A 15,292-nucleotide genomic window follows, 5' to 3' on the forward strand; every position below is an offset into this window, starting at 1 on the left:
GTCCAGAAATTATATATCCTTTTCCTATCGATCCAATAAACATGTTTCTTTTCAATAATTCGAGAAATAAAAGAGAAAAAGGAGCAATGGAAAAACAATTTATGTCAAGTATGATGCGTGGTTGGTTTCGGGTTTTGTCTAATAGCTAGTTCTTCTGGAAATATCTCAAACTTGTATATATTTTTTTTCTTCTTTATCATATTAGAGAAACTTTTGATATTATGGATCGATTGATTGTTAAAACTTCTAATAGATCATTTTTGAAAATAGGGAATTTGAAACATTTGTTAAATTTGTATTAATGGTTTTTTCTTTAAAAAAATAATGTTCTAACTTTTGAACGACTGTTCCTCATGCTTTCACTAACCTGAAAAGTTTAGGAAACAGATGGCCTTTTGCTTGTAGATTGCTTTTTTGCGAGAAGAAATAGAGAGATCACAACACAAAAATTAAGTTTTGTTTTTCTTTTTTAATTTTTTTTTCTTATTAAAACACTACGAGATTGCACATAGAACAGAGATTACACTTTGCTGACACTAATCATAATCCAGAACACATTTCAGACAAAACTAGATTGCACCACAAATTACAAGAAATGTCGATTAGTCGTCGTCTTCATTGTGGTTTCAAGCAGTAATTACACATGTCAGCAGAAGGCATAATCACGCGCGCCGCCGCCGCCTCTTCCTCGGTCGCTGCTAGCTGGTGGTTCGCCGTCGTGACGAACGCACCGTTGTAGTAGTTCCCGAAGCAACTGGGAAGAGGAATGGAGTAGTCGACGACGCTGATGCCGGTGCATGCGGTTCCCGACACGTTGAGCAGGATCTGCTCCAAGGCCTCCAGCGCCGCGGTCAGCTCCGCGACTCGCGCACGGAGGACGGCGTTGTCGGCCTCCATCGCCGCGCAGTGCTGCACGGCGACACAGAGGATGGCCACAAGCTGCCTCTTGTCTCGCCGTAGCCAGCTCACTTCCGTCGTCAGCTTCTCCAGCTGCATCTGCTTCCGCAACCGCGACCGCCGCGCCGACTCCCGGTTCGACTGCATTCTCTTCTGCCGTCTCTGCCTCACTATCAGCTCTTCCTCCGATGCCGCCTCGGGCGGCGCCGTCGCCATGGAATTGCTTCAAAGTTCGAAACTTTCTTCAAAGTGCAATGCAAAGATCAAATCTTTCTCATAAATGTAAAATAAAGATCGAAATGCTGCACTCGGTGTCAAATGGACTTCATGAGAAAACGTAAAACCAATAGAGGAACACGACGGAGAAGGATTGAACCAAGTTCATGAACCCCGAGAGGAGGATCTCATTCAGGAAAACAGATGGCATGGACGAGAAACATCAAGAAGGGCGATCCTATCGTGAATGCCAGAGTGAAGAAGTCGAAAGATCAGATTTTGACACTGCGAATCACAGAAAAATGGGATTTTGATACTGGTGATGGCGATCGGAAATCCAGGACAAAAGTTAAGAAGAACGTGAATTAGAGGGCCAGAGCACAGTTTGCAGACAGAGAAAATAGGGGAAGAAGATGGAATAAAAGCAGCGACTTATAGAAACAATGTTTGAGATATTACAGGATTGAGAAAATGAAAAGTGCAACTAGAGAGAGAGAGAGAGAGAGAGAGAGAGAGAGAGAGAGAGGAAGAAGCTCTTTTGGAATCTACTGCGAAGGTTGTTGGGGGAAGGTGATGAGGCATGTGAAGAAGAAATGAGATCTTTCACAAGCATCCAATTCCAGCAGGTGAACAGAGGCCAGACAAAGCTTCCATCTCTGTTGCATTTGTATTGCCAATTCCTTTCATTTTAATTTGATTTTTTTAAAAAAAAACAAACTGTAGAACAATATTTGTAAGAACGGCATAAGTCTTGTTCAGTGTGTGCCATAGATGTTTTCTCATTTATAATTTTCTAATTCAACATTTTCTTTTTCATTTGAAGGTAATTAAATTCCATTAGTGGCTATGATCAATTCTTCTAAATGCATATATATCTAAAGAAATTTATAGATGTCTTCCATATTTAACAATTACTTTTGGCTTGTTAATCCAATATATTCTAAATTTATTTAGAGATAATTAATTATAAATTTACATTATGAAAATTTTAGGACATCAAAGGAAAAGATCATTTACCTCCAAAATTAATCAGGCAAAAAACTCTATCTAATTTTAATCAAAGGAAAAGATCATTTACCTCCACTTGCATCATTCCATCAATTATCAAGTGAAACATGAGCAGTAAACAAGATATACTACATGTTTATTAAGCACATTAAATAGGCAATTCCAGTCGCATTAGGGAATTAAAAGGGAAGATTATCACTTTCATAGAACTTTGTTTCTTATTTTTATCGTATAATATGTATTGTCAGGTGTATCCTCAAGAGTAGTAGTAGCTAGAAGCAGCAGCTCAGACCAGCTTCAGAATCAGCTGATGGACATTGAACGAGGATACGAAAGCGATATAATGGCCAGACTTCATTTCCCTTGGTCTGGCAAACTTTTCTGAGTTTCGATCTCTCAGCTAACTTCGAGAGCAATTGGGCTTTCTTCTTGTATTCCACTCTGACTGGAGGAACCAACAGGAATAGTATTATCCAAGTCCTCTGCCTCAGTGACAGAGTCTGGAACTCTCGTTTCTCCTTCCTTCCCGTCGTCTGAACTTGCAACTGACTGCGCATCTCCGGTAGGCTGCCTTTGAGAAAGTGGTTTTGGGCGGCGAATGGCATCGGCTGCTCCTGGCATCACAATGGCCGGTGGTTGAGGTGGAACCCATCCCCGCAGCTTCCGTCTTTCGTTAGATCCAACATCATAATGCAACTGCTTTTGCTGCTCTTCGGTTTCCATTTCAGTTATTCTCACATTCTTCTTTGACCACCAGGGCTCCGAGGTATCATAGCCATTGGCATTCCTCTCTGGTGGAGGTCCATATCCATCGTCTATTCTCGAACCCAAGTGTTCTTCGCTCGTTTCGCGCTGCAGGGAATAGTTAGGTCTCTGCTGAACTGAACGAGCAACCTCCCATGGCTGTTAACATACGTCAATTAACGTACAGACCAAAAATGCAACAAAGGAAAATTACACAGGTCCAACTCAATGATAAAAACAAAACAAAACAAGCTCAAAATGTGCAATATTTCAACATAATCTTGAAACAACTTGATTTTTAAAAGGAAACTGTCATTAAATGATGATTGCAAACATTGATAAAAGAGAGGAAAAGGTGCTCACATTTTCACATCCAATCCTACTGATGTTGCCATTAAGCTGTGATAGTCCAGAATATTTGGGATTGGTGTTAGGAATCTTACCCCATTGAACTTGATGCAAGGACATAGCACTAATAACATACAAATCTCATAAAGCAGCAATTTTTATTCTTTTACTAGAGTTTTCGTTGTCATTCTTCTACCTCTTGCACCCTCAATTCCAGTAATCCAACTCATCTAACTCTAGATTCTATGAATTCTTTTCAACATTTACATAGCATCTTAAAATATTCTCTCATTTCATGCTGTATTGGAACATCTATGCTATACACTATCTGTACTCGCTTGTCTAACCAAGCAACACCCATGATTCACAAAATATGACAAACCAAATATGTTTAGCCAAAAGGGCACATGATGATCATATAAAACTAGAATTCCCTTCATTTCAACCAACTTGATATCGCATGCCCTTCAATTAATTGAAATTGCACTTCAACAAATATACACAATGCTTGCATATGCGATGGGATCTCCTTGTTGAGTAATAGGTGGCAGTCGATTCTAGAAGTTATAACTTGTTCAATTAATCTGGAAAATCAAATAAGTTTAGCAGCCCACCGTCTAACATTGTGAATGTGATTTAACCTGCAACAAACCTAAATTCTGGATATATCCTACTGCAACCAAACTAAATCTCAGCCACAATTTGGCAACATCGTTCGTAGTATGTTCTTTTATCCTTGTCACACCATTTTGTAAAACATACTGCAGATTTATAATGTAAGCTTGAACCAACTTGTCTCTCATTAATCTAAGCCAACTTGAGCTTAGCCAAATGTGAAGATAGATTTCCTTACATTTCTAAAAGCTGCAAGTTCAGATTACCTAGGTTTGGGAATATAATGATAGTTTTCCGTTGCACAGCACCTATAATCAAAATAACCAAACTGATTTTGCACAATTTTCTAAAGTGACAAGCGTTGTTTCAACTAAACATTATTAGGTTCATTTTTCACAAGGCAGAGATGGTAAGCATAATAAATAAGACAAGTCCTTCAAATTTCAATAACATCAAATTTTCAGCATGCTGCTTAAAGAGGGCAAATTCACAACAAATGTGAAGAGGTATGACAGTGTGTTTATATTACTATTACCTATTTATTCCATTTTAAATAAATCAACAACATTTTATGCAGAGCACCTGCAATCAAGACCTAATAAAACATCCAGCCAGATAAAAGTTTAAGCAACTAACTTAAGGGCACTCTTAGACAATGAAGCTTACTTGGTACTACATGAATATGCAATCATAGTAAAGCTGCATACCTCGGTGTATGAGTTCCTGTTGACCGTAGGTAAAGATTCCCTTAACACAGGCGGTGGTGAAGACCTCACTGACAGCGATCACATTATAAGGGAAAATGGCATTTAAAAATATTCAATAAAAACTTTATGGAAATTTATAGATAATAACCTTCTCCGTAGTTGGTATTTGGTGGGCTGTTAACTTTAGCACGCTGACAAGGTAAAAAAATGGACGAATAAGAGTATAGGAACTCCGATGTGAACGGAGTTTGAAATCGTATGATAAAGGTGGAGTGACAAAGATAATTTTCTGTTAAAAAAAACAATTTGGATATGAGTGTTTGACCTGAGAAGTTCTCCATGTGTTGTTGGTTGTACCTGAAGGTCATCCCAAAATGAATGTCATTGAGATTGCATTAATGCATTAAAAAGAAAACAGTATAATCAATCATATACTTGGTATTGTTGTTAGCCAAGATGAAATGTGAATAGTAAATGACAAGATTAGTGATACATCATTGCCTTCCATATTGGGGTCTTGAGATTCTAGTGCAAGCGGATACGCGTGCAGACATGTGTATGTACATTTTATATACAGAATTGAAGATAATGAGAAATATATATACTTAGCACCCACCCAAATATTATATACATTTATATAAGAATTGATGGTACGGGCAATACTTAGCAACCACCCACACAGATACCCATGTAGACATCTAATGTCTATATGCATTGACATACATAATTGAGGGTATGGGATCTCTTAGAAAATATCTTCGTTGATTTCCAGTGTCTGATACGGTGTATATTGTGGTCAATGGATAATATTCAATTGATCAACTGAAAATGTCGGCTTCTTTGGGGAAAATGACTTCGACTTGAAATGAGGGAAAATCATTTTCCCATGTGAGCCCATCCACTCTTCTCTCCCACATGAGACATCTCTGCCTCTATGTGAGTCCCCTTTGGCAGTTGAAGGTCATGGTGAGAGTGTTTAGTAAGGAGGCACCGGAAACATTTTCAGTATCACAACCATATAGCACAATGTAATCTACTTTTCATTGAAATTTTTCTCAAAATATTTTATAGACAAACTATTTGCTAAGCAAATAAATAGACCCTTGGTAAGCTAGATATGATGTATGAAACTGTCAAAACCAAGGAGTGATCGTTCAGTTTAGTTCTGTGCAAATCTACTATCCTCAATAACTCATACTATGAGTGACTTGCATATTATGTGAGGCAAATCACTAACAATCAATAATTCAATTAATGGTTCCATATAAGAAATTCAAGATCCTCTATAATTTACAACTACTGGACATAAATCATTTGAGAGAAATCAGTCAGAAACGTGACTGCAGGCATGATTTTTTTTCATTTCAACTCACCATTCCCAGTTGTATGCATGATATTCTCTCGTATAAGCTTATCTTCAGAGAATCTGTCGTCCCTTGTGCTTTCCAATCTACGAATAGCATCACCCATAGATTTCATTTCCTTAACTTGAACATCTAGTGCACCCATGAAAGCCTCAAAGTACTTTCTCTCTAATTGAAGAAAAGACTCAAAATGAGCAACAATAAACAACAAATGTAAAATATTTATAAAACAGAATAAACTAGTGCACCTTCACTTTTGGAGCTTAGCAATTCTTGACTGGCTTTAGCAACAACAGCTGCAGATGCAGCAGCTGCTTTTGCAGCTTCTGCTGCTTCTTCAGCTAGTTTAGTACTCAAACTACCCTGCTCAGATTCTTTTTCTTCAGCCACAACTTTCTTGATCCATGCTTTCAGCCGAGGAATGAACACATTCTGCAAAACAGTTATGCAGCAGAAGATCAAAAGTATACAAGCAAATTTCTAACAAATAATGAACAAAGAAATCAAACACAGAAGTTATATTTTCTATGTTATATTCAAAAGGCATAAAGATATGAGCCGACAAGAGTACCTTGACAAGAACAGCACTCCCAAAACCTGAAGCAGCAACCACCCCAGCTGCAACAAGTGCATGAGACAAGTGAAACCTTCTTGTCTGTTGGGTTGGAGATGCCGAAACCACAGTGATGGGAGGACCTGCTGGTTGAGGAGTTCGTACCGGATCTTGTGGTTGCAAGGTGTTAGGTGATTTTGGCTGTGAAGCTGTAACAATTAATGTGTATTTAATACTTGAAAGCTCTTTGGCATACGAGTAATTAGCAACTACACATTTTACATACTTGTAATGATTAATTACAAATTACTGATAAGCTTGACAGCAGAAAGAAAAATCATATTAAAGAATCTAATCTTCTGGATCATGCACTACTTTGGTATTATTGAAATGTATGCTAAAGAGTAAAAACAAGAAACAATTATATTTGTAAACATAAGTGGTGAAATGAATTTATCGAAATCTGCAATGAAAAAGGTTGTATTGTAAGCATATAAATTTAAGCGACAATGCAGTCACTTGGCTAGTAAAAGTTCAATTTCCATAAGAAAATTAACAAACACAAATATAACTGCTGATTATGTTATAGTGCATCTCATCCAGCACTTAATATGATTTGCATCTTTCGACTCTCAATTTCAATTGCATATATTCTGAAACTTGTGGTGAATATAGTTAACGACAATGCTAAAAGTATTAGGGAAGCTTTGTTATTTTTCATTGCTTGAGCATGAACAATCCTTCATCTGAAGCACTGGCCACCAATGCAATATATTACCAGGGTTCGTAGTGTAAACTTGTCCATTTGTGGCATTGGATGATGGATCCTGTAAGAAATGAAACATCCAATTTCACATCAAGAACAACATAATGTATTATCAAAGTCATTAAAGAAGAGGCGTACATAAAAGGATAACAAATTTGCGGGTACCCAATTCATTATACATAAACAGGTTATCAAACTTACAGGCACACGCCGGAAGGCTTCATCAATTTCCTCCTTGGTTAAGCCTTTCTTTTCTAGAAAAGAACGTCTATGAACAACTGGGGAACTTCTTACTCTTGCATGTGACAGAAACATAACAGCATTCTGAACTTGGTCTTCTCTCAATGCTGGTGCTTCAGAACTTCCATTGGCAGCATCAATCTTCACATTCGTACCCCCACTGATTGGTATTTTTGTTTCAGATCCTGCAGAAAGAATATAAGATTAAAGTCATGAATTCCATGTGTACCAAGTTTTCCAAAGTTATGTAGAAAAAGTTGGAGCATAGGTAATAGTGTCAGTATTAGTATTGAAAGTTCAAAACACATATGGGCCGTATCGAATTGGTGAAATAGGTAGGATCAGAATCGATAAAAAGAATTTTTAAAAAAAATAAAAATATATATATGAAAAGAAATAACAACAATTGTTGAATAAATCAACAAATGAAATATAAAAATTCTAAAAATCATGTGTTTATATTTGATTAAATATGAAGTTTAATCAATTACAATTCTGAATATAACTTTTAATTATTTTACATAATTTTGGTTAAATAGATCGATGAATCTTCGAAGAATACAGAGTGACAATTCTAACGATAAAAATGGATGAGTAGAAGCCCACTAATAACCAGTGCTTACAAAAGCCAATTGAACTAAATATCTTCTTTCACCAGTGTATAGACAAGAAGTCGTACGGAGTTGAAGTTTAGTTGAGCTCTCTATCGAAGTAAATTGAACTAAATATACCCTTCCAATCAACTTGGTGATACAGAACTACCTCTCCTAACTCCGGCGAACTTTAAATCCGCCACTCCATGGAAACGTGCTGAGACGATAGATCAACTCCCAGGTTCCAAGTTCCCATTTTTAACCACAGACTATCCAAAATTAATCCACAAAGACAAGCACAAAACCCTAATCGTAAAATACAGTCGCGATTTGACCACCAAACCAATCGGTCAGACAAAATTAAGAAAACGCAAACTAACAAAGTGACCTGAACATAAATCCGGGACGATCGGAGACCGACCGACGATCGGAGATCGAAGTATCGATGGGAGAAGAGACGCCGAAGCATCACCTGGAGGAGTAGGGGGATTCTCGGGGGGAGATGGGGACTGCGGCGCCATGGGCGGCGCGGAGGTTTGCTCGGGCCGGTCCATGCGCGATCTCCTCTCCTCGTCTGCGTTGTATGGGAGTCCAACCGGAGATGGGACGACTCCTCGACGGGGAAACGAGATAACGAAGATCGATCAGATTTATTAGCGCACACACAATAATTGTTGGTGTAGGAATGGAAACGGAGTAGATATTCGTATTATTCCCTTTTCTGATCCTCCAATATCTAACCTTATTTTTATAAAAATGATGCCTTTTCCTTTTTTAAGTAAAAAAATGCACTAAAAATCTTTTTTATAATTTAAATATCTGAATTTTATCTAATTAATCTCGAAGAAAGGGTCTTCTCTTGAATTTATTTAAAGCATATACACTCAAAAGTCGATCATGAATATTTATCAATTTTTTTTAAAAAAAAGGAATATTTATCAAATTTGAAATTTAAATCTTAAATTTTTTTATTATTCTTTTAAATAGTTTGTTGCATTGTCGTAGGGCACCAATGCCCTATTCATTATTTTTTATTATATATTCAATTTATATTGATTAATTATGAAGTGAAAATTTGCATATTTAAGTAATTCCTGACTTAAATAGTCAACAATTTAAGATTTTTTTAATTTAATTGATCAAACTCCAAAATCACAAAAAAAAAATAGGTGCCCTGTTTTGCTAATCATCTCTAATATGTTCGATATTTGACTTTCTGTCTTAATTTATTAAAAATTGAATGATTTCGTTAAAATCATTTATTTATTTTTGATACTTTGTGGTAAAACTCATTAAAATTTAACTTGCTTGAGCAATCAATTTAACTAACTTTTAAAGTGTGTTTGATTTAAGTTATCATATATAATCTTAGTTATGTGATTATCATATAATCACATAATCAAATTATGGGATATAAAACATACTATAATATTGTTTGGATTAACTTATTTATTTGGAGAGAATAAAATATAATCAATTTTATATTTACTATATTACCCTTAATTTAATTTATTTTTATAATAAATTAAATTAAATTAATAATAATATTAATACTATTAATGATGATAATAAATTGATAATATATAAAATAAATAAATATAATTTATTTAAATTTTTTAAATTTAAAATAAATTTATATATTTTTAATAAAATAATTCATTAAAATAATTATTTTAATAAAATAATTCATTAAATTAATAAATATATTTTGTTAATTTTATTTTTTTTAAATTTAAAATAAATATATATATATTTTAATAAAATAAATTAAAATATTAAATTAATAAATATATTCCATTAATTTTATTTTAATAAAATTAATTTAATAATTATTTTAATAAATAATTTATTAAATTAATAAATATAATTCGTTAATTTTATTTTTAAATTTAAAATAAATTTATATATTTTTTAATAAAATAATTTATTAAAATAATTATTTTAATAAATTTAATTCATTAAATATATAAATATAATTCATTAATTTTATTTTTTAAAATTTAAAATAAATTATCTTTTTAAATTTATAAGTATTTAAATTAAAATTTATTAAATTAATTAACTCGGTTTTAATTAGGTTTCATGGTACATTTCAATTAACTCAATTTTAAAATCTGAAAGATAATCATGGAAAAAAATTTTATTAATCTTCAAAATCGTAGAAAATTTTAGATCATTAAGGTAATCACATTCTGAGTTATAACTCATTTGCTGATGTGGCGGTGATGCTATATTACTTAAAAATCAATCATAACTTAAATCAAATAAGATTATCGTTGATAATATTAAACAGATAACTCAACATTATCAACGATAATCTCCCAATCAAACACCCCTTAGTGCAAGAAAATAATTGCTCTTAATCCATCTATTTATATTTCCCATCGTTGATGACTACATGATCATGACATCATAGTTATATCAATTGATGGATTATTATCTTTGGCATAACTATCATTCTTCAATTGAATCCAAAAGCCACAGTCAATTTGATTAGGTCAACTCAAGTTGACTTACGGTGGATTGATGTAAATTCTACTTTAAAAAGTTGTAATTGGGCATAAACAAGAAGACAAAGTGGAAATAAAACACAAGTGGTGACGTTCTCTAAAAAAGTAAAAAATAAAAGCGATCGGTTTAATCCAACCAAAATTTTTTTAACGTGGACGTACAGTTCCAATCAGGAATAAATTAAAAAGCTGAGGTTTGTCCTACAAAGCAATTTACTACAGCACCGAAAGCCCGTTGGTAACGTTCTCATGCTTCTATTTAATCGACTTCATTTGACTTCACATGCTCAAAGCAACAAAAAGAACTAACAAAAGTACGAATTGAGAGATACAAACATGTATAAGAATGGAAGATTCTTCACGTCACATTCATGTGTGCTCGAGGACAAACATGTTAAAGACATGATAAAAAGAAGAGGCATCTCTATTTTGTAGGATTTTTTCCTTATTTCCGAGGGAAAAATGTCATCCATATATCCCTTTTTTTGTGTGTTTTTGGATTATCGAAACATCTCTTATTTTTGGATTTTTTTATTTTTAAACAACAGCATAGAGGACTAATAATAATAATTTTCCTCAAAGTTTCTATTCTTAGATTGGAAGGGGAGCCTTGGCGCAACGGTAAGGTTGCTGCCATGTGAAAAATGAGGTCACGGGTTCAAATCCTGGAAATTCCTCTTTGCCAAAGGCAAGGTAAGGCTGCGTACAATGGTTATTTCCTTTCCCCGGACCCCGCATGGCGGGAGCTTCGTGCACCGGGCTGCCCTTTTCTATCCTTAGATTTTGTTTCTGATATATGACTAAATTAATCTGTGTTTGAGTTTGGAACTGTCCAAATTCAAACCTCATAGAACTTCGAGTTCGTATCTCAGTTAGAATTTAGAATCAGTGTTCGAGAATACAAATAATAGTTTTTGCGGTAACAAAAAAAAATGCACATTTTGAAAGAAAAAGTAAAGATTTTTGATACATTTTTGTTCTTGAATTCATTTCCATGAAGAAGAAGAAGTAGTAGTAGTAGTAGTAGTAGTAGTAGTAGATTTAACATTTAAGAGAGGGAGTTGCAATAAAAGTAAAGGAAGCAGACACATAACGAACTGTCGAATCCTCTAAAACGTCACCATCAGCATCAGCACACCGGCAGCCGCGGCCTCCGCCCACCACCGGCCGCCGCGGCTCCGGCCAGCGGCCGACTCCAGGTAACCCTCGCCGACCGGGTACAAGTACTGTGGCGTGTCGCAGTAGAAGCATTGGGGCGGCAGAGGCGGCGGCAGCTTGGAGCAGAAGTCGCACGGCAGCAGCTGCGCCGGGGGCGGCGGACAGAACGGCGGCAACGGCCTTGGCGGGGAGGGAGGTGGCGGTGGGCAGAGCGGCGGCAGAGGCGGCGGCGGGGAGGGAGGCGGCGGCGCGATGCATGACGGCTCGCACTTCAGGTCGTGGCCGACGACGGCGGCGGGGCTGTGGATCAACGCCACGAACGCGAGGAGGCAGAGCAGCGTCGATTTCAGGGACTGTGTTCGTCGATTCGCCATCTCCATGAACTCGGACTCGATCACTTGGATTCTAATTCAACTCTTCTTCCTCCCTCTCTTCTCTGTTTCAGCTCGGAAGCTAAGGGGTGAATGCCATGGCTACCATTTTATAAGGATCACGATGAAGATAAGAGATGGCTGGTATTGAATCTCTTCTTTCTTCCTTCCTTTCAAAAGTAATCCTTCTTTTGTTTCTGAAAACGATCGCGATGTGAATTGCTCTGTTTATTCCTAGGAGTCGAGCAGAATTAATGACTGCTTAGTGCTTGATTAGTTACTATCTTAGCTTAGCTTTGGTAAGTGGAGTCAACTTTGAGCATTGACTTGTGTGGTCAAATTGTTGTCCCCGGAGCAATAGTATCGCAGTAGAACATCCAAGTTGTCACCCAGGCATCTACGGTTCGATTCTCAATTACGGCGTATTTACAGGAATTTTCCTTCAAATGGAGAACGCAATCAAAGGATGTTGAGCGTCTGGACTTACCACTGCGTGCACTTCCCAATTTATCCTGGTGGTCGATGGGAAACTTCCGTAGGACCGGATCGATCATCCCAGAAATAGTCAATGGGACTAACTGAAATTTATCTTTTTTTTTTTTTTTTGTGGTCAAATTGTTTCAACTTTAGCCATTTGAAAATTTCACAACTTCACATAATCAAGCCGCTTATTTGAAATACCTTCTATAGATGTGCAACTTTAGCCATTGGGTTTAGACCAACTTTGTTGGGCTCTCATTCAATCATCTTCAAGCTCAATTAAGATAATTGTAGCATAATATAAAACTTAAAAATGCTTCGAACTATTGGTTATGCTCTCTCTTTCAGTGAAGGTGCTTGAGTGGTGACGGAATGGGCAGTTTCGATGATTGTTATGTGCGGCCGACTCACCGGAAACGATCTATTCAGTAAACAAGATGACGAGAACAGTGAACGATCTATTCATCCACAACTCGACGGCAACATCTCATCTGCAAACAATCTACACAAGATAATGAGAACAGTAAACGATCAACAGATACATTGCGATACAATGTTTTAGCAGAACATATTTTGATTTTCTTACAAGGAAAAAATACTAATTCTTGCAGACTTCAGCCTGCAAAACACAATTTGAGAAACTAGAGACTACATGGAAAAACTTTCTGCGCACATAATTGTTCTTGTTGTCCGAGAAGCTCTAATTCGTTTGACTTCAGAAGTAACAATGATGAATGTAAGATTAACCAAAACAGAATAAATATAATTGTCCAGAGGTGAACAGGTTGAGAGTAAATATATGTTCTAAAATAAGTCGACTGCCAACAAAAGCTAAAATCCTGAACTGATTCCTGATCAAAACTTGATCTTTGAATGTGTGATGCACAACCAGTACTGATACAGCATCATATCTGCATTTGGATAACCACTGGGGAATGAGGATGAAATAGAGTAGAAATCAAACAGAAACATGTCATTCATAGTTCGGTTAAAGAGAAGCATCCTTTGAATTACATAAATCGCGCAAGTAATGCACAACAAGTAACCTCAAAATAATTTTATATGATAGGAGAAATAATTAAGTAGGAATCAAAGAAATAACTATTGCACCCTAAGTTGAATAATAGGAATGTTCTTTGAACCAAACGTGAATAATTTATTCCAATCAAACTTAACAGAAACTTTATTCATGCAAACCAACCATGCAATTAATTCAAGGTTATAAAAGTTGGAAGCAGCTCAGGATGTCTTCACAATGAAATCATAACATAGAATATCTAATATTAATTTCAAAGTTACAATGAAGAAGTATATCTTGAAAGTTTGGCTATTCACCCAAATTGAAAAAGCTTAAGAAAAGGAAAAGATTACTACAAATTGGATATGGCTACACTAAAACCTGTTTACTAAAGGAAAACATTTGTCAAGAACAACAAAACAAGATATCTAAACAGTAGTTTAGTCTTGTTCTATTCTGATATGGTTTTTTCTCTATTTAGCTAGTTTATGCCTCATGATGAAGGTGGCACAAATCCTGCATCCCAGAGGATTTTCTTCCATTAATAATTTAAAAGTAGCAACTTGTTGAGCATCTTACATTCAACACGGTGAATTTCCAATGTCGAGCATGCCTTATCTTCCATTGGAATGATACAAAGGGGGAAAATATTTATAGGGAAAAAGGTAAGTCAAGAGAAAAGGATAGGATGATTCTGGAAAGAAATATGCGAAACTCCTTATCATTTTTATGGAAGAAAAGAATCATGATACAAACAACCTTATAAGCCAATAAGTTGATGCTTCTACATATATTATGCTAGTTCATTGTATACTTGGTCCAAGGTTTCAAATCTCAAGCTGAGACGAGGTTTGGGTCCTTGACCATCTCGAGATGTGAAAACTGGGAAGAATTGTGGAGAAGTTACATCTTAAAAGAATCACAAAGCCTCAAATGCACCTATGTCGCATCACATCATTGGAAGAGTCACAGAAGCCACCCTGAAGCCTCAACTGCACCTCCTATTGCATCCTGTATTATAAAGGGTCAAAGAAACCCCAATGCATTAGGGGAAGCCTCCAACGGCATTGCGGAAGCTCAAATGCTTCTCACTATCGAGTTATACCACATTGTCGTACTTGGAAAAGTCATGAAGGACTTGCTGCCCTGTCGCGACGCCCTCTTTGAAAGAGTCGCAGAAGTTCATCGGTGGTGTCACAGAATCCTAAAGGAAAGCATGAAAGCCTGATTGCAGCCTCGCTCCACCATCTTCGAAAGAGTCATAGAAGTTTGCTGGTGGCATCATAGAAGCCTAAGGGGAAGTATGAGAAGCATTTGGCTGCATCGCCTATAGATTTCGTTCATCGAGTTGCTCCATGTGTCAATTAGCACATGAAACAAAATGTTTCACCCATGCCGACTAGCACATAATAAAATTTTAATCTTTGATCAGTCCAACACCATATACCCCAAGCATTGACAAGGATTATGAAACTAACACCATATACCCAAAGCATTGACAAGGATTATGAAAGTTAAAAGGGAATCATAGGGAAGGTTATCATGTCTTTTTTTATTTCATTTGTTCTGATCAACCAATGGATACATAACTAATCTTCCTTTCTCTATAATACATCCAAAAAAAGAAAGATAATTTATTATCTTATTTTACTTCCCCATTTTCTTTTCTTTTCTACCTCTACCTTATCCTTTCTCTCCTACTTA

At 36.0% G+C, this 15,292-nt stretch overlaps 2 protein-coding genes across 2 annotated transcripts in view; both read right to left on the minus strand.

Annotated features, from left to right (window-relative positions):
• LOC141813602 (uncharacterized) overlaps positions 1-8,737 on the minus strand; it is a 12,989-nt gene extending 4,252 nt beyond the window's left edge. Inside the window, exons 1-11 of the mRNA XM_074701559.1 lie at positions 8,524-8,737; positions 7,420-7,643; positions 7,231-7,279; positions 6,471-6,661; positions 6,148-6,331; positions 5,909-6,067; positions 4,861-4,892; positions 4,684-4,726; positions 4,536-4,603; positions 2,519-3,024; positions 667-1,120 (exon numbers count right to left, since the gene is read on the minus strand). Coding sequence (XP_074557660.1) covers positions 667-1,120; positions 2,519-3,024; positions 4,536-4,603; positions 4,684-4,726; positions 4,861-4,892; positions 5,909-6,067; positions 6,148-6,331; positions 6,471-6,661; positions 7,231-7,279; positions 7,420-7,643; positions 8,524-8,605 — 1,992 coding nt within the window. The 5' untranslated portion in view covers positions 8,606-8,737. The remainder of the gene's footprint in view (positions 1-666; positions 1,121-2,518; positions 3,025-4,535; positions 4,604-4,683; positions 4,727-4,860; positions 4,893-5,908; positions 6,068-6,147; positions 6,332-6,470; positions 6,662-7,230; positions 7,280-7,419; positions 7,644-8,523) is intronic.
• A 5,817-nt stretch (positions 8,738-14,554) lies between these two features.
• LOC141813604 (uncharacterized) overlaps positions 14,555-15,292 on the minus strand; it is a 3,601-nt gene continuing 2,863 nt past the window's right edge. Inside the window, exons 4-5 of the mRNA XM_074701560.1 lie at positions 14,694-14,792; positions 14,555-14,599 (exon numbers count right to left, since the gene is read on the minus strand). Of these exons, the coding sequence (XP_074557661.1) occupies positions 14,555-14,599; positions 14,694-14,792 (144 nt within the window). The remainder of the gene's footprint in view (positions 14,600-14,693; positions 14,793-15,292) is intronic.

This window comes from Curcuma longa, chromosome 20, assembly GCF_044706935.1.
Source record: "Curcuma longa cultivar G26 ecotype Majalengka, Jawa Barat chromosome 20, ITB_CL_G26_1.1, whole genome shotgun sequence".
In the NCBI taxonomy this organism is placed as follows: Eukaryota; Viridiplantae; Streptophyta; class Magnoliopsida; order Zingiberales; family Zingiberaceae; genus Curcuma; species Curcuma longa.